The 20,264-nt window shown below is 40.2% G+C and overlaps 1 protein-coding gene across 1 annotated transcript; it reads right to left on the reverse strand.

Annotated features, from left to right (window-relative positions):
* Positions 1-838: 838 nt before the first annotated feature.
* slc7a11 (solute carrier family 7 member 11) lies at positions 839-18,849 on the reverse strand. The gene is made up of 12 exons (XM_036551155.1): positions 18,371-18,849; positions 12,211-12,337; positions 11,824-11,939; positions 9,432-9,557; positions 8,569-8,668; positions 7,733-7,777; positions 5,530-5,653; positions 4,494-4,597; positions 3,089-3,185; positions 2,321-2,470; positions 1,165-1,342; positions 839-980 (listed from the first exon to the last, which is right to left on the reverse strand). Exons 1-12 carry the CDS (start codon positions 18,654-18,656, stop codon positions 925-927), a joined length of 1,509 nt encoding a protein of 502 aa, XP_036407048.1. The 5' UTR covers positions 18,657-18,849; the 3' UTR covers positions 839-924.
* Positions 18,850-20,264: the final 1,415 nt, after the last annotated feature.

Below are 20,264 nucleotides of genomic sequence, written 5' to 3' on the forward strand. Positions count from 1 at the left end.
TCGTAGTACATGGGATGTTAATCTTTCTGGGATACGTTTTTTATGTTCCTCTGATTTTGCTCCCTAATATTACCATCTAGTGGCTATCATTTTACATTGTATTGTGAAATCTATTCAACAGGGTTTGGAGAAAGCTTGGGACAGTGTATACAACAAGGAGATCGATATATATGGCATAATTTTGATCTTTTTTCATATTTTTCTGTTCATTAAGATACATAACTTTCACATAAGACAAAGACCTTTAGAAAAAAAAAAAAAAAAAACAAGAAAAATCAATAAAGGATGTGACCAGAATTTGTGTTAATCTTATTTATTTGCTAAATAGTTGAAACATTTCTACCATATGTACAACAAATTCACAAGATGTCTATGTTTTTTTTTTTTTTAGTATGTAAACAGTACACATTCTAAATTGTGAATTCTACACATTCTTTTTTTATTGAACATACAAACAAAGTTATAACAATGAAAAACACACAGTCATTGAAACTGTAAGTACATGTGTAGTATTGTTTTTCATGAGATGAACCTGCCTGTATAAATCTGTAATTTGCTGTGCGGTTTATAGCGCTGTTTAATGGAGTACACAATTGTACAATAAAATGTACTTTGATGTATTCAAAGTACTGCTTGCAGAAGGCCTCTTATTATGAGAGAGGTTTTTTTTTCTGACTTGTCGGTTCAAAAGTAATCGAACCCTTGAGACTCAGGAAACCACAATGTGGTTGTCACTTAAGATGAGATGTAATGAATCACTCTGAAAAGTCCGATCTTGGATATGGATTTGAACGCGCAAACAGAAAAGAGTACGTCACACCTTCACACACTATGGCCCTGACCTTCCTACAGAGTAGGACTTTGCTAGAACAATCTATTAGTGCATTGAAGCCTGCTCGCCCCTGTCGCAGATTGCTTCGGCCATCAATATTCAGCTGGGACGACCTCCATGATGATTTGCAAGGACCTGTTTATTGAATCTGCAATGACAGAGCGATCAGTGGTTATTGGTATAGGTTAGCATCTAACTGCCTGTGCTGTATGTCAGACATTGCTGTGGATGAAATGCGTTCAGGATGTTAAACCCCAGACTGGTACTCTTCTTAGACAGTGCTCCATCTGAAGGACGAAAAAGAATGCTTGCCGCCCAAAACTCCATCTTACCTGAGAGCTTGTGAAACCATCTGGGCCTCTTGTTGAACACAATGAAGATGTAGTAGGCAGGGATGCCAGTTAGTGCAATGGCAAAGCCGATGCCCGTGTTGAATGGGTCTGAGTACAGAGAGAGGAAAACCATGAAGAAGCAGGTGAAGGAGAACACAGCCGGGATGAACAGAGGAACCTGGCAGAGAGAAAGGTAAAGAAAAAAAAAACATCTCATTAAAACTGCTGAACATGGCAATGGGACAACCAATGAGAACTCCTGAATGCAGCTGTCTAGCTTTGTGGTAAGGAGCAGGGCTTGTAACCAAAAGGTTGCTAGTTTGATTCTCAGCTAGGTCACTACTACAGGACCCTTAGGCAAGGTACTTAACCCAGAGCTGCCTCAGTAAATATGCAGCTGTATAAATGGATAACATGTAAAAACTGTAACCTAAATGTGAATAATGTAATGTAATGCAACAACTGAACAACCAATGAGAATGCAGCAGTGGCGCTCTTTATGCAGAAAATATTTGTTTTCAAGAAATAGAGAGTTTGCAGTTTTCGTATGTAGTCATGTGTTCCACTGTGATATCATTTTGGAGAACAACACACATGATTCAACATACATTTGGAAAACACTGGTCAAGTGGTGCAGTGACATTAATAACTCACAGGGATGTCATAAGGCATATTAATCATACATGTTTGTGGGTGATGTGCAGCATTTATAAATAACTGAAGCATGGGGAAACTAAAAGCTTGACATGCAGGCATGCACTTCTACATTTTTGTTCTCGGTGTCCTCAGACACTGCCAAAGCTGTCTTTTTCATCTGTTGTGCCTGCATTGACAGTTTAGTGTAATAAAAATAATAGCCGAAAGGGATGGTGTGTACTGGGATATTTATGCTGAATGTGAAAAAAAAGGATTACCTTAAAGGGACACCTCATTCCAGGGTGTGTATAACAGTGTTACGTTAAAGAAAAAAAAAAAATCACCATAAAAGGCGGTGCATTTCAGGTCACAGATTTCGGAGGTAAATAAAAAAGAACACCTTAAAGATATCAGTGCAGTTCAGGGCTTGTATGCCAACAGCAAATAAAATGAAGAATCCCTTAAAGGGCTGGTGCATTTGTGAGCATGTATGTCAGAGGAAAATAAAAAGTAAGAGTACCTTAAAGGGACGGTGCATTTCTGGGCGCGTGTATCGGAGGTATATAAGCCCAACGACGGCGACTCCGATGAAGAGCCAGCGCATGAAGCTCATGAAGTTCAGCAGGCTGTAGATGTCCCCTGAGAACAGTATTAGTATCGTCAGTGGGTACTGCAAAGAGGAGACAGAAAATGGGTGAACTCCACGGCACAGCACAACTCTGCAAACAGCACAGGCCATTCAGAACATCACACTCAATGCTACAAGGGACTGATCGAAACAAAGGCACCAGCAGAAGTGATATGGGTACATCCTTCTATAGATTTAAGTGCACCAAAGGGAATTCAAGACTATCAATGTTAATATGACTATTATTTTACAGGGGCTCTATTTTTTATTACCTGGAATTATATATTATTATATATAGTATTGTCTGGAACAAATTTAAAGTATTATAAAATCAATCCCTTAGTTTGGACACATCAATATCTGGCCCTTGGAAAGCACATTAATGCATGTTTAATATGTCCAATCAAACATTTTCCCACAAAATCAAGGGAAAGTTAGACACAGCAAGTATTCATTAATTTAACTTGGCATGCGCTTGGCACATTTGACTGTTCACTATGGGGTTGATTTCCAATACTCATCAGCTGTTATTCTGAGAATTGTGCAAAGAGGTTTCAGGCTCCAAACTGGGTGTATATTACATGTCGCAAACGTGTGGTTAATGGTGGGCTTGTCTTGCCGCGAAATTGCTTGGCATTTGGACTTGTCACGGCCCCTCACCAGGACGATGACGGCGGGCAGCGGCGTGTGGCGGCGGACGTGGATCATGGACAGGATCTCGGGGAGGTGACCTTCCCGTGAGGCCACGTAAAACATCCTGTTGGGGGACAGAGTCACGTTGACACACTATGGCGCAGAGCCCCTCAGGATGGGACTGGCCCTCAAATGGCAGCTAGGGGCCACCTTTAGGTGGATCAATACACACGTACATCGAACAGGATGAAAGGGTAGCATGCTGGCAGCCTGGTGAAAAGGTTGTGTCTCATGTGTGTGAGGACATGCATGTGTATGTATGTGTCTGGATGTGTGCATATATCTAGGCGTGTGTGTGTGTGTGTGTGTGTGTGTGTGTGTGTGCGTGTGTGCGCGTGTGTGTGCTTTTCCACTTTCAGTATCATTAAACTCGAGAGGCTGATGGAAAGGTGGTCAGTCTTTTCGATTCAGTCTAACCCCACTGCACTTGTCTATTTTCAGTTAGGAATTTATGTATCACACAGTTTTAACTGATACACATCATTACACACAGTCCCTGAAATAACCAACAGATTATCTCATGCACAAATCTGAAAAATGTACATCCACTGCTTACATCCATCATTCAGTAGAAAGTCACATGCAATAGCAGTAACTGCAGGTTGAACACCTCAGTTTGCAAACGATAATTGAAGCCAATTAGGTTATGATTATTTAAGTAACGATTCATCATGACTTTCTTTTGAAGCTATACATATCATATTTCCCTTGTCAGGCCAGCCGATCTTGAGAATGCTCAAGGGCTTAGTGTGATGTAATCAATATGATATATTGACTGAACTCAACTGAGCGAGTTTATGTGAGGTAGACTCTGTTATCCCGGGAGATTTGCGGTTAATGTCAGTGTCTCCTAAGATGCAGGCTGCATCGACCCCATTTCATTTGCCGCAGTTGTTCTCAGTTAGGATCCACACGTTTTCTCCAAACGGGATGCTGACTGAATAGCCTTTTTATATTTTACTTGGTGCCTTTTCCTTAAAACTGCAGATAAAATGATTCTCTGACCAATTAGAAATACTTGAGCTTACAATAACAACATTTCAATCAATAATCACAAAATCATCACATAAGCGCTTGTAAAATTAAACCAAGGGAGAGTGTCAAGTGTCATGTCATGCATATGGGTATGTGCAAGTCTATTTTCCAGAAATTTAATGCATCCATCGCACAAGATCTCTCTGGAAACAACATTTCATCCAGTGCAAACTTGATCAATGCTTGCTACGCCCACTTAAATACTTTAGCTTGGTTTATGTTTTCTAGAGGACGATTGCATGCGCACTTTAAAATACTCAGTATGGCACAATCAGATTGAATTGCCTTGAGACTTGTTTTAAAGGTCTAGTCAAGAAGCTGACCCATGGTTACTTACCTGGAAAAAGCGAATAAGCAGCCATTCATGGACCCAAAACAGGACAAGGCCACAAACAACGGAACTGCCACCGAGAAATTTCCAAACATTTTCTCTGCAAATGTCTAAGAAACAAGAGATTTAGGTTTACTGTTTAGATTTTTATATAGATTTCATACCGATTTGCACCATTATGTGATACAGTAAAATTATTGATACTTTCAATGCATTTTATGTGTTTTCATACTTGCTTGGAGGACAAAATATGGATTTGCTTTCTATTAAGGCCCATGTTAAATTACACAAGAATGAGGAAACAATGAAAAATGGCTCCCTTGGGGTAATTCTTCATATAAGACCCTTCACAGAATTGCATTTCTAAGTGAGATACGTATAAGGAATGCCCCATCTTCTCTCATGATTGGAGATAGCCATCATCCCAGGCACACACAGGAATGGAGAAAAAAATCATTACCAATGCCGTTCCACTAAGGGAGATGCTGGGGTTCTCTGATCTACTTCTTCACATCAATTTTACAATGAGGATTTGGGGCTGCCATGGCACGGAAAATGGAATATGGAATCTCAATATAGTTTGAGTTCTGATAAATCTATATTAATTATGGTGTTCTGTTCATGAAAAGTAAAAAAAAAACATCTCAACATTTATATCTCTTTTACTGCTCAATACAATCTCTCTGGGCTGTCTGTTAGCAAATACACGGTTCATTTAAAGCACAATGAGCTACTATCCGACACCTTTGACAATAGAATGGTGGCATATTTACAGCGTACTGATTTTGACATTGCTAATTTGGCTGATAAATATTTTAAGACATGGCAACCTTTTATAAACTGTCTCCAGAGAGCTTGAATTGGGGAGTATTCCAGAGCCTCATCTATGGCTGGCATGCATTTTTTATCTGCTTTATGAAATGACAAATCAATGGTTGTGAAAATATATGTTGTATATTTACATGTGTACACTAATAAAAATAGTGAGATGCAATCCTGTTATTCTTACAGGCAACGGTCATCACATGTTTATGGAACTTACCACCGCAACGGCACCAGATGAGAGCAGCTCCTCAGCGGACATCACAGTGTAGTAGGCAACATTTGTCAGCACGTAGCAAAGGGTGACAATCGCCATGGAGATGCATATGGCCAGAGGAATAGTCCTAAGGGTGGAGTGAAGATGTCAGAACCTGTTTCTTGCTATTTTTACACACTCTAATCCCAATATTGAACATGATGCCACTTTACTGTGTGTGTTGTTGAACAGTATCGTGACAGAGAAAACATCTCCTTTCCTGTACAGTTTATGCAAATATCATTTGTTGAAATTAACTGATGTTGTATTTGTAGAGCTTACAGTGGAATAGCTTAATTCAAGCTTGCTTGAAATCTGAATTGTGCAGTAAAACCCTGCAATTATATATATATATTTATTTACAGGCATAGGCTACCAAGATGTGAGCTTGGAAGAGAGCCTTGTAGCAAGACAGCAAAAGTCTAAGATCTTGAAGCAGTTGTGAGGAGTTTCGCAGGGCTGAAAGGTTGTTAATTGACTTTAATGAATTCAAAATTTGACCTCTCATACCCATAAACACATTAACCAACACACTAATCAGTCAGTTCTGATCCAGCTACCCAGCCAGTTGGTGCAGTTAAAACATGCTTGGGGCTCCACCAACAGTCATGGGGTACACAAGTACAGCGAACAAAAATCTCATTATCCTCCAACCCTGGAGTGATAGTAATTGCACGCTGTGAGGAATTTACACCTCTTTGAGACATGTCAATGCTCGACCTCTCTTATAGATTTCCACCTTTCTCGCTGTTGTCCTTGGCTACTGTTCTGAAAAGGCCAAATATTTCATTGCCGCATATTTCCTGTGTTTTTTTTTTCCATTGTGAAAATCAATTTATGCTGCACCATCCGATGGAGCAGGACATCAGCATGTAGGCCAGCCACTGTGAGCTCCATCGGTAAGCCTGGGTGATTGTTTGATTGTGACCTACAGTGCTCACCAGTTTCCATTGTCCACAATGGGAAGAAGCGCATTCTAAAGCAGCCCTTAGAACCTGCAAGAGGTGCGGCGACAGAGACAGGCACAAAGGAGGTTAGAGAAATGAGTGAAAATGTTACAAGGAAAAAGTGTCAGGGGGCAGCAATTAGCACTAGGCTGATAGGATACAGAGAATGAAAAAGAATGAAAGATCTCAGCAGGTCATAGCTTTTTACTGAGTGAACCGTCTCAGACATAAGCACAAGTTAATGCTTTCAATAAACTTTGTCAATAGATGTGATCTCAATATAAGCCAGGTTAAACTAAATGGAAAACTAAAATGATAATGCATTCAATGTATTTGCAATACCTAAATGTATTACTCTCACTTTTACATATACTTCTATCATGCATACACTACCAAAATTACATATTATATATTATATTTTGTAGCATATTGCACAGTATGCACCATGTTGCATTTTTGTAAGTAGCAATTTTAACAATTTAAGCACAATATTTTTGTATGTCCTTCCTATATGTTCATTACACTTTGAGTACTGCATACATGAACACTTTCATAAGGGTTGGAAAAATGTTATTGGACAGAAAGTGAAATCAAGCCCCTCCTTCTGGTTGTTTGAGGAAAGGAAAGGTCATGTTGTGGCTATGGAGAATGACATCCACAGTTCACAGAGCAAGATGCAGCGAGTACAGACTTGAAGATTACATGTACAACGGAAAAGGTCATGTTTGACCTCGGCTATCTGGTGTCAGCGTTAGCTTCTGCTTGCCCTTCTACAAACAGTGCCTGCTTTTTATACTCCTCCCTTTGTCTGACAAATAAGCCTCAGCTGTTCTTTCCTCAAATTTTAAACATGGGTGCAGAGATATTCAAGCTATTAAAAAACACTTTTGCCAGATTTATTAAATGCAGATATACTGGCCACATAATCAGTCCATAAGAAATATCTCTTGTTTGCTGTTGTCAGCTGTGCTAGCAGGCCTGAGAGCTGATTGCTGTGAAATTCGAAGCGATAACATACTAATCATACCATTAGAATGCATTTTTCTCAAGTGTCTCAGCTCAATGAAATCTCCCTGACTGATGAGGTTTCTGAATTGGATAATCACAGCAGTTTTCCCCAAGGAGGCTCAGAAGAAGCAAACATTATTGCAGCCTTTTTGGTTTTATCGCGTCCTTTTGTGATACAGGAAAGACCTACAAGCATGCTTGATAGAATGTACCTTTCTGGATTCTCCACTTCTTCAGTGACAAAATTCAAGTAAAACCTGTTGAAGGAAAATAAATAAAATCAACAGCAGAGTGAGTTGATATTCTGGCTGGGTGTGTGTAACAGTGAGATTACGATTTTGACTCAACCCTAATCCCAATGCTGTTCGTGCCCTTGACTTTAAGCACAGACTTTAAGGTAATGGTACTTTTTAAAATATCCGAATGTCAGAATCTAGCATTGTTCAACAAAGTAGTTAGCCAAAATGTGCAAGACCAACAAGCACTTTTGTTTAAATCTGCTGCTATCCATTCAGTCAAAACATTTGTTGAACAGAGCATTACCATAGAACTGACACAGCATTTAGACATTAAAAATAAACACATGAACAATGAAATTGGTTCTGCTATTTCTTATTCTGTGTCTGAAACTCAGGCCAAAGATTCATTTTCCATTTCAAACCCATGTATCAAACTGTGGCCCAGATTTCGCCCAACCGAGATCTGCTTTCTCTTTAAGTCTGAGTGACAGCTTTCGGCAGGTGTTATATTTTGCTTCATTTTTTCACGTTTTTCTTTCTATTCAATTACCCCAAAACTCATAACGTGGAAAACGAAACCAAAGGGGATACAATCTGAGCTTCGGTCTTAAATTCCCCTTTCAGCCCAGCTCATTTTCCATTAAGCGTTTAATTTTCCATTTAATGCTCAAATCAGTCGCCATCGACTGCAGCGGTCTCTCACAGCAGCTCTCTCTCTCTCTCTCTCTCTCTCCCTCTCCCAGCTGAATTCAGGCCCCTGGGCTGTCTGACTGAAGAAGAAAAAAACACACACAGGCATTTACACCTACCACCCAGCGTAGGCATACATCCCAGAGTAGAATGCCAGAGGGAGTCCCGTCAGTTGAACGCTGTCAACTCTGAAGGCGTTTTCAAAGTTCTGGGTTTCACCTGCATTGACACATGAGAGACAACACCATCGCTTCAGCATTCAGAACATGATGTGCACTGCTTCTAAAGTCAAACAGCAACCATGTCATGGGGGGAGACATAGTGACTTTCTGCAAACCAGTGAGAGAACAAGCAAGACATGTTTTTATTCGTCGTTTGAAAAAAAAAAAAAATACTGCCGTGTGGTGGAGGAGAGTTTAACAGGAAAATTCCTGTGATGGCATTTGTAATTTTTCCCCACATGTGAAAAGGTCCAGAATGAGGCAAAACTGTTCCCGAAAGAACAGTGTCTGCTTTTATGAGCACCTCATTTGTTTCAATTATTTATTTAATAGTTGTTTCTTTCTTCTATGGTAAATGTTCAATGCCAGCATAGTGTGCAAAGCAAAAATGAAGTCACGTAATCTCACGGTACTCTTCACTGAATACCCCTGCCAGTTGATGGTGAGTCATAACAAGTTAAACGGAGCGGAATGGAGTTCCAAACCCAAACACGCAGTAGAAATAAAAAAATAAATTAAAAAAACACAACCTTATGCTGAAAACAGTATGCCTTGACCACTGTGTGTCCTCATATTGTAACAGGCCTTCAGACACTATAATAGGTTCATCATAATGCTGTTGTGCCCATGCTAAGGTAATTATGTATAAATAAACTGATCTTTGTATTATGCAGTGAAGTCTGTAAAGCCTATCCCTGTATAACTCACTTGCTAAAGGAGTATTTGCTGTTTAAATAAATGAGCCGATGAATCGAGTTTACCTCTAAAGAGCTGGATCATGCCCGGCACGATGATGAGTGCTATGGCTGTGAGCTTGCTGAAAGTGAGGATGATCTGGATCCGCGCCGTCCAGCTGACACTCATGCTGTTCAGGTACATTACTGCAGCTGCAAAAAAGAGGGGGGCCATTATATGAAATTATTATGGAAATAATAACTATTACATGAATTTTTAACTTTAACACCCACTCTGCCGTGCCTATGTGTACATGTGGCAACTTTTCACAGATTTGAAGAATTGTACCAACCACAGTTAAACAATTATAAGACATCCTGTAGTTAATAAATAAAAGCTGCCTAAAACAATGTATTTTGTGTTTGTTTAGTTTTTAAAGGAATGCAGTTTCTTTGAGCGTTTTGATACAAAATAGCTGCCATGCATGTCTCCCAGGTGAGTGCTACTCATTAGAGGTGGCTGAGGTGTCCCACCACTCACTGTAAAGCGTTTTGAGAACCCGGAAAGGTGCTAAATAAATGCAGCAATGTAAGGAACCCAAATGTGTCAAAATGACAGAGCTGTGGTACAACAACAGCATCGAGGGCTCAAACCTTATAACTCAACTATTTTAGCTTCCAGTGCACTTTAAATAAAATAGTACTGGATGGAGCAATCAGATGGATAGACATACAGAAGGCACACCTATAGACATTCCCTATAGACATACGCAATAACCTTGAGGAGGTGGTAATGACTCATGGAGATTATCGTAAAGGTCACAGTGATATTTAGCAAAGGGTGGAGGAGTGAACAAAATGTTTAGATACAATTAACACTCCATATATACTCATTTAAGAGAAAACATAACAATTGATAACACAAAATATTATATAAAACATATATGATGATGACTATTACTCTTATTACTAATATTATTCTTCTTACTGTATGATCCCAAGGAGTTTTATAAAATGGCCCACAGCTTTTCGTTAGATGAAATTAAATCCCCATTTATTATCAGTCAATAAAGATCAGGATCCAGATATTTTCGCACCTTGGAAGACATATCATGGAACACTGGCCCAGGGCACCACTAATCAAATGTCTGATCGTACCGATAGAGCCAATCGTGTTGATTGATCGCCATGTCTCCTTAAAACCCACCGCCACCCGAGCGCATAAATGTGGCCCCAAGCGCAGTCCTTTTACTGAGATAAAGGGACGCGGTCCCTTGTGCTGTCGATACACACTATCCTGCGGTGTTATTTCGATGAACAGTGATGCTGCCGTCCTCTTTTTCCTAATCTGGGCACTTGTCAATAAGTCAGGGGGCTTATCTCTTTGAAGAAATGGTGTCATTCCTTACATTTTACAGGCTGATGCCCCAGCTGCCCTATGTGTCATAATTCAGCCTGGGTGTATAATGGGCCTTGACAGGGGCTCCCTTGAAAGTGACCGATGACTGCATATAGCTATATATGACGAATGGCCGCTAACCCTTATTAGCTTAGATTGCTATTTGGCCGTGCCCCTTAAATAAGCAATGAGATCTAATATTGCTCTGACATCACTCCCCCAGTGCAATCATTCTGCTACTCCAACAAGGCCCCAGTCACTTAGATGAAGTCTTCAAGAAATCCTACAGCCAGCCTCTCACATGTCTTGCGCTTAGTAGTACGGTGCATCATCATTGCCCTTTTCTCTCTTAAATATGATACGGTCATTGTACTCGTTTAATAAGTCTATTAGCATCTTCTTCTGTTGCCTGTGCTGTAGACATAACTCTCAGCTATGTCAGTAGCAGCTCAATCAGCGCTCAGATGCAAAACCAGTAAATACTGGAAAAGGATTTGAAAGGAAACAGATTTGCCATTGTATGTCTGTTTGAAATGATAAAACCACTTTAGCTAACTCAATGGTATGAAGAAAGAAATAAAGATAATGTAAGTGGTGTTAAACTAGACATACTTTAGCACTTTGAAAGCCCATTTGCAACCGTGAAGGTTCGCCTCAAGGGAAGTCGGAATTTTCCCCACACACCTTTTACTCTGGAGTCAGTGAAAAAATTATTTTTGTGACATTTATATTCAGTTGTAGACATAGAGGCCTGGATTTTATTTAGTTCCTTTTCTGCCTGACCTGACTCATTTAAGAATGTGATAAATTTACTTATTTAGACAAATGCCAGGAATTCAAAAGAAGATTCTTACGTATTGAATAAGTAAGAAAACAAATACAATGAACAGCAAGTTAATCATTCAAAGTCTGGGACAACCCGCAATTTGGCAATACTGAATCCAGGAAAAAGTTAAGAATATTGTGAAACATTCAATGTAGATATTTTCAAGGCTGTTGCCACATTTGCTTTTTGAAAGCATGGCAGCATATGTATCCCTGTATTGGTGTTTGCTCAGATCGAAGAGTGTGACTGCTTACTTATTCCAATTGATGTTGCAAGTTTCACTGCGAGCTCAGGAACTCCGCAAGGCATGAATATGGGCTCCAGAATGTACCGCCCAAAGGCCAAGGATATCACTGCTAATCCAGCAGGTCTACAGAGAAAACACTGTTAATATTTACCATGTTTGTCTGACACACATTGTAATGATTTATTTTGCATTTTTAACATATAAAATACTTGATTTTGCCTCTGATTCCTGTAGATAATTTAGATACATATAAACATTACATGAAGATTTGTTTATTTACACCCAGTGTTGAGATACTAGCTTGCATTTTGTCTATGAATCTCTGCCTATAACTGCCAAAAATATTCAGTCATAAGTCACATTCCAATATATTTTCAAAAGATGTTTTGCTTACCTTATTGCAATCAAGTCTGCCCAGAGCCTTACAAAAGCCACTTGTGGACCAAAGGCTTCAAGTATATAGGTGTAATGGCCACCCGATTTCTTAATACATGTCCCAAGCTCTGCATAAGACAAGGCTCCTGTGGGGGAAATGAAAGAAAAAAAAATAAACCCTATCTCTACAAAAAACATACCACTAGCACATACAAGTGTAGTGATGAGAACAGACAGTCCAATCTCATGGTTGTCATTTCACCTTTAGCCGAGAGTAGAGGTTTTCAAAATTTGAGGTGCACCATTGAAGTCACAGTCTCTTCAGGGAGGTGTGTTACATCAGACTTGGTCTAGAATGTATGTAGCCCTGCGTCAAGTTTGGTCTTGAACACTCTAAGGGCTGGTGGGACAGACAGGGATTAAGCCAAGTCCAAGCTCAGACGTTCCTCTCTATGGAAGTCTTCATTAAAAGAAATGTCTTACTCTATGACTACACTTAAGCCTTGTCTGTGAAACCTGCTTTAAGTGTCTGCTTTAACTATAAGTCTTGGTAAACAATCCCATGCATGAATAACTCCCTGTGGAAAAATACTTCTGAACGCAGGGTCCTTGAAATGCTTTCAAATGTCAGTGAAACAAGAGGAAATTAGCTTTGTTATCACAAAAGGATTTTCCAAAAAAGGAATCATAAAATAATTGGGAGTTGAGGTGCCTTCAGTATCATACGAAAGGGCCCTGGTTTCTCCTTGCAACTCCAAAACTGACAGGTTGGAAATTATCCCCACCGAGCCATCAACTTCAGTATTGTCAAAACCACTTCTTTCTTGGAAGACTTTCATCAGTGCATTGAAACATTTCTTTTGAGTGTGTTTTGTTTTAACGGCCTTGAATCTCTGAAATTTGCGGTAGGATCCTATCACTAATGATAAGAACTGCCAATGCGTGAAAGGACAGTCTCCTCCAAAATAAACTTTGGTTCAGATTTGTACAAAACCCCAGTGCTGTCCACTGGAACTGAATATTGATTTTTTTTTCCCTTTATGGGTATTTCTTCATCACAGAATTGTTCTGTCATATAATATACAGTACCTGATAGGAACAAATCTAGTTCCACATTGATTGAATACAGGAATAGTTGTTCATTATTAGGTGGCAGAATGCCCATGGCTTTTGGTGCTTTTCTGTTTCTTTCCTTTTTTTTCCTTCTTTGCATGACTCCTAATCACATTACTCAACTCACCTAAAATTTTTCACAATTGGTGCAATGAGTGGTGACAGATTTGTGTAAAATGCCTTACTTTAGGTCAGGAAAAAAATGGATACTTAATGTGCTTATAGTAATATTAATTACATATGTCAATATTTTTCGAAAGCCTTCACTTATTTATCGAACATTAAATGTATTGGTTTGGATGTATTTGGTCCAGTCACAGAAAACAGACAAATTAAAAAAAAAAGAAAAAACATGAATGATAATAACATTCACAGCATTTACTTGGTTAACAGGGAAGACTCTTTCTTCTAGCTGCCTGATTTTAGGTTATAAGCATTCCCATATAGCCACTAAATACATTTTTCACATACTGTATGTTCATAGCTTCTCACAGCATTCACTCATTTCTCAAATGATTGCTTCTAAATGTGCATAAACTGGTTTGCTTAGCTCTTGATCCATTGCCTGGCACCATACGACTGCCGCTAAAGTTTTTGAATGCCGACATTGTGTTTATGACATTCATTCACCTCATATTTGACATATTTCCCAGGCCTCCCGATGTTCTCGCCATCAAACAACAGCTCAAAGTCACAACCCATTCAGCCTGAAAGCCTCATGATTCTAGTTAACCTAAACCAAACCGAGGATCAATTCAGCAGCAGCAATGCAGACTGTAAAATGTAAAAATTGTTAGGGTAAGGTCACAACACACCACACACATATGCACATACTGTTTGTTTTGTTTCTTTGTTTTGCACTTGCTGCTGATGTCACCTTGCAGCCATAGGTAAATTGTCTGATGGGAAGAGGAGGAAGAAGTATGGCAAAATCTTTGAATTTGATGGAGACATGGCCTATAACAACCATAGCACAAAGTCATTTTGATATGCTGTTTGCTTTGTTGGGACTTGCAAGAGTTACCCATTCATCATCAGTTCTCTGAAGCTGAATCATTATGTGTTCTCAAGCCAGGGGTAAGTGGTCATAACACTATGTACAGTAATTTGTGCAGCCTAAAAAGGAAAACGAGTGTTTTTTCTCCTGTACATCCTCCAGGTCCCTGATTCTCTTCAATGGGGATTAATGGTCAGGCTGTGGCTGTTCAGAGTACATAACATTTTATGATAAGGGTGATGATGATGATGATGATAATAGTGGAGACTACTATTTTTCCCATGTGCTCAAGTGAAGTTTTATGATAGAAAATCATATAATGTTCTTCACAACAGAATGGGAGGCTGCGTACCGTCATGCTACTGAGACTCTTTCAAGGGTGGCCTTGGTCGGGGTCCCAGGAGAAGGGCTCCTCTGTCTATTTAAGAGAGCAACCACACGGGAGAGAGTCTCATTTTGATTGGCTCAGAGGCCGGCTGAGACAAAGGGACTCGCAGCACTTTTTCTCTTTCCTCTTTGGCCCGGCAGCGATGGGAGGCTGCTCGGTGGGCCTTGGGGTCCGTAGCTCTGCGGCCCGTCTTTTGCAGAGGATATCACAACATGTGCCCATTTGCTCTTTTTTCTTCAGACCCGGGATTTATTGCGTGGTTGCACCAGGCGGCACGGCCCGCTCCGTCAATGTAATAACCTGCGCTCTGACAGTTTTGCACGGCAGGGCAGAGGACACGAACTGATTCTCCACCTTTGTTCCAGATGAAACCCTGTGGAGATTTCCATGCACTCCAGCGTCAGAGCCCTATTCCCACTGTCAGGGCCCCACTTCCAGCTATGATAAAAAAGAATCTCTGTAGTGGTGCCATGGAAAAATGAGCCACGCATCACGTTTTCACAACTTAAAAGGCAGCTGGCACGGTTCTACGAGACGGCAAAAGCATCTGGCTGAAAGTACTCAGGGCCTCATAACTGCTGATTATACTGGGCTGCAATAAATGCTTACGCTATGATTATTTTCAAACGATTATAGTTTTTTTTTGTACAGAAAAAATATATGGAATCTGTAAATGTAAAATTTCAAGCTCTAATAAGACTATAATAGTAATAAGACAATAATAGTAATGGTAAATTATAATAATTGTATCCCGTTTCAAAGCACAGATTTTTTTTTTTTTTAAGTATAGGTGGTCTTCAGTGATGTCTTGACATCAGTGACCATAATATGGCGAGAGCAGCCTTGTCAGTCATGATGCTGTCATGACACCCTGTACTCAGGTAATTTCCCATTAGACGTCACAACAACTAGCTATGGGTAGAACAATCTGGGCTAGAATTCGCAAGCGACCTCACGAGCTCACCAGGGGCATCCTAAATAATGCTCATTAAAACCCAGACAGAATTTGTTGCCAGTGAGAATCATCCTCCCGTCCCTTCTTTCTTTTGCACTGCGGGGCACGTGGCCTCCTTCCTGCTGTGCCTAGATCAGCTCATTTCCTACAATAAACAGGAAGCTCTCCCCTCCCCAAGATAGCAGGCTCACAGCTGGGACCCTGGAAACGCTGAGTGGGCGGCACCATCAGACGACACGTTATCTCTCCCCAACGCACCTCAAGGGTATCTAACTACAAAAAGCAGGTAGCTAATTGCAGATGTCTTGTTCTCTGTGACATCAGAGAATAGAGTGTGCAGAGAGAAGGTGATTAGAACATAGATTTGTGACATGGCATGCAATACTCTAGCATTCACAGTACACTCTGTTCTGTTGGATTTTGTGCACAGCCATGAGACGCATCCGGACTGTGGGTGCATTTTGTACGCACGGTACACATGTCCAGATTCAGTCTGACTGTGATGCAATTTGGCAGTTGTAAACAACAGTACCCAAGCACTGTAATTTCTCTGTTATTGACATACCGGTATGTTATTAATTTCTGTGACAGCTGAACTCATAATGTTCCTTAAGAAACAAAAAACAAACCAAAACAAAAAAAAGTGCTGCAAACCTTTCTTCAAATACAGACTAAATTTGTAGCTTGATTGTGTGCCATGATGACACTGAAAATAAGGAATTTAAGCATTTTTTCCAATTACATTTATTCATTCATTAGCATATTTAATTACTTTCATTGAATTTTCACTCAACAACCGTACGATGTTGGGCAAGAAATGAGAAAAGTTACTTAAAGACAGGAACAAAGATTGAGTGGGATTGCAAAAAGACTGAATGGGTCTTTGCCTGAAGACATGGGCCTACAAGGTAATCCCCGTCAACCTGCTAATACTTCGACCATCTGAAAGAAAGTCCTCAAAGCTAATGCAGCAACTACGTGTCTTTGGCGCGCCTCTGGCCTGAACAATTGAGAGGCCCTGTGTAATTTCCATTCATGGAAGTTGGCAGCTCCAATAAGCGTCAGGGATGTTTGTTGTGCGGCTGGCCCAAAACGACCGGTTTTGAGATGTGCCATTTGAGTAGCTGGGAACTTGTGCTGTAATTAGAATCTTTCTGGCCGGACAAGCTTGGACAAGTATCACGTTGGATTGCACAGCTCACGCAGACAGATGGGGTGAGAAGCTGCCCACCGGCTCAGTACTAAACTGTACTGGCAGTTATCTGTGCCGGAGGGGTGTGTCTGATGGAGATGAGATGAAGATTTAGGTTTAAAAGTATACACTAATGTGCATATGTTTATGTATTTTGACATTATGTACGTTTATGTAACTTTATGCAAGTTTATGCAAATGTGTTGTCATTTTAATGCAACAGTATAGCATGTTCAGCAACACTTATCCAACAACACGTTCTCTGAATTCTGTATGACTTTACCTTACTGTATGTTAAGGCACCTCTGATGGCTCCAGGTAAAATCTAAAATAGTAAAATCTAGGGAAACACACTCTCTAAAGTTTGTTTCCAAATAAATAACTCTGATAATTAATTCCCAGCCCAGATGAACATGTTAAAAAGTAACCGTTTTTGATGATTACATAATACTAGTATGCCTAGCAGTGAACATTGGCACTAACTTTGGCTTTTTCCTATAATTCTTCAAAGTGATACTCTTTCCAAGTATAAAATAACAATCAATGATGCAAATGTCCCAGGAGTGTCCCAGCCCTGAATCCATTTGTGTGTCTTTATATAAGCACTGTCACAAGACAAACAGAACTGGGAAATTCTCAAGTACACTTCTGTACTTCACTGGAAGGGTTTTTCAGTGTGGTCAGGAAATCATTTGAATGACCTCATAGATGGTATCAGGCTGTCATGCTGCCAAGCCAGACTGATGCTTTTTGCTTCCCCATCAACAAAAAACAGCAAAAGGTGTGGGTGAACCAACATTATTGGAGTTTGGAAATTGTAATGGAAACTTCAACTCACTGAAAAGAAGACAATGGTAGTTGTCACGTAATTTGGGTGTATTTAAACATTTCATATCAGTACACTCTTACCCTTCATCAAATACACCGTGGGCTGATCAGGTGCCTGTGGAATGGAGACTGTGCTACAAAATTTGCTTTTCTCAGAATGATTCAGAAGAATGTGAGACGGACTAATGCGCCTGTGGTCCCAGAAAGAGGAAGCTTATGAATGTACCTGCTCCACTTTTTACACATTCAGCAGCAACTGATAAGTCATCACACAGTGTAAATACCCTGGTCATACACATAATGTACATGCTGACAGTGGTGATTTTTATCTCTACATCTGAAATTTATGTGGGGAACAAACTCAGAAAATATCCAGAATACATTTATGGAAGCACAAAAGCATTCCATTTGAGATTCGATGCCCTTTCCCCTTTCAATTTGCCAGCTGTATTCAAATGAATGTACTTTGGGAGAATTTCATGGTATTCAGAGAGAGATTACAAAGAGGCCCATCCTAGCCCTTTCATTGTAATTATAGTGTAAATGTTTTCCAAGCATGTCCTCCAGAAGACAGTCACAGTGGGAAAAAAAAAATAAAACTATTCAAAAAATGTTACTATTCCGCTATGCTAGTTATTTCAGTTAATTTATTATTTTTTCCCCACAGTGGGGCCATTAACCACACAACAAAAAGCAAGGCACTTACCAAACAGTGACAAGACTCCACACGCGCACCAAATGACAAGGGACATTCCCACACTGCCCGAGTTCTGGAGGATTCCCTTGGGGGAGATGAAAATCCCAGCTCCAATGATGGTCCCGATGATGATGGAGATCCCGCGGAGCAGGGTGACTTTCTTCCTCAGCTCTATCTTTTCCTGGGGAGCCGGGCCAGAGGAGTCCCCACAGGTGGTGATCCCTTTGGAATCACTTTTAGCGGGGTCTACCCCGTTTAGGGGGGCGTCAGCACCGGCAGCGGACCTCCGGGGCATGGCAACACGTGTGCGGGCGAACTTTGGCTGGTGGCAGCTGGCTTTGCAGTTTAAAACTCTCACGCTGTCAGCAGGGACGACAGTGTGACTACTGTGTGAAAAGAAACTCTGCCCCCAGAGCTTACTGTAAAAATGAGCCTATTCCCTACTGAATACCTGCTCTCTATATATGTATCCTTGTCTTTTTCTGCTCTCTCTCTCTCTCTCTCTCTCTCTCTCTCTCTCTCTCTCTCTCTCTCTCTCTCTCTCTGTGTCTCTCCCACACACACACATACTCATTCACACACTGTTCCTCCTTCTTGCCGGCACACATACACACATTCTCTCTGTTCCTCTCTCTCTCTCTCTCTCTCTCTCTCTCTCTCTCTCTCTCTCTCTCTCTCTCTCACTCACTCTTTACAGAGAGTGTTCTGTGCCTACTCAGGATGATGATGCAAATTTGAGGAGTTTGCATCAGCCTTGTAACTGTACCCGCCCAAACAGGAAGTGAAACAAGTCTCTGTTAGCAACACACCATGTGGCCTTATTGTCACCACAATGACCGTGTGTAACTCACTGCACTCCTGACAAGGCTTGGCAGTGTGGGTGTGCTACCTACCTGAGCCCCCATTACCTCATTCCGTCTATTATTAACATATATTTTGATAATTTGCCTCCTCTAACAATTGTCTCAAATTTATGAAATCCTAATGTCATAAAAATATTTTAAACCAATATAGGCTAAATGAATGGATAGATAGGACTTTGAAATTGGATAAATGTTTTAAATATATTTATTTATTAAAGTATGCATATTAGAAATGGCAGCAGTGTTGCCACAGCAAAGTAAGGAAATACGGTGATCCTATCATTAGATTTATACTATCACACTTAGCACAGTGTTTACATCATTATTCACATGTGCGTTTGCTTGTTTTAAATGTAATTTTGAATTAAAACAGTAGTTTAACATGGTAATGTGAGGCGACCCACACAAATGTACTGAATTAATCCTGGCTGCATGGAAGCTAGGCACAGATCAAAGCCGAGGAATCTATATTTGTGTTCAAAGCCAAGTGAAAGGTTTTGTGTGTTCTATGTTATTGAAAATGTTTAGAAATGTACAAAAAACAAGCAGCCAAATGAATTCCCATTCCCAAATAAAATGTACCCCAGTTACAGTCCAGGTTTTACAAAACAACGAAAAAGCACCATGAATTAAACACTCCATTTTCTCTGCCTTTCTAAAGTACAAGAATCCCACAGATTCCTGGTGGTTATGATTCGGTTAGTGGGAAAGTGGGTGGATAGGACTATCTTAGTTGTCTGCACATTGCTGCACACAGCTGTGATAATCTACACTGCACACCGATCACAAGGAAGCCTAGTCATGTTCAATATAAATCATTGTTCCCCCAACAGCAGGAATTTAAACTTGGACCAGACACAATGAAGTAAATGAATTAAAAGATCACTCTTTACAGTATACCATTTTACACCAGTGTTATACAAATTTCTTTGCCTGCATGAATCTGCGAGAAGATATCTAGGATTGTTCTGTGAGGTTTCCAGGCTTGTAAGGATAAACTGCTCTAACGTGAGTTATGTGGACAACATATGAAGTTTACA

The sequence above is a fragment of the Megalops cyprinoides genome, chromosome 18 (assembly GCF_013368585.1).
Source record: "Megalops cyprinoides isolate fMegCyp1 chromosome 18, fMegCyp1.pri, whole genome shotgun sequence".
Taxonomy (NCBI): domain Eukaryota; kingdom Metazoa; phylum Chordata; class Actinopteri; order Elopiformes; family Megalopidae; genus Megalops; species Megalops cyprinoides.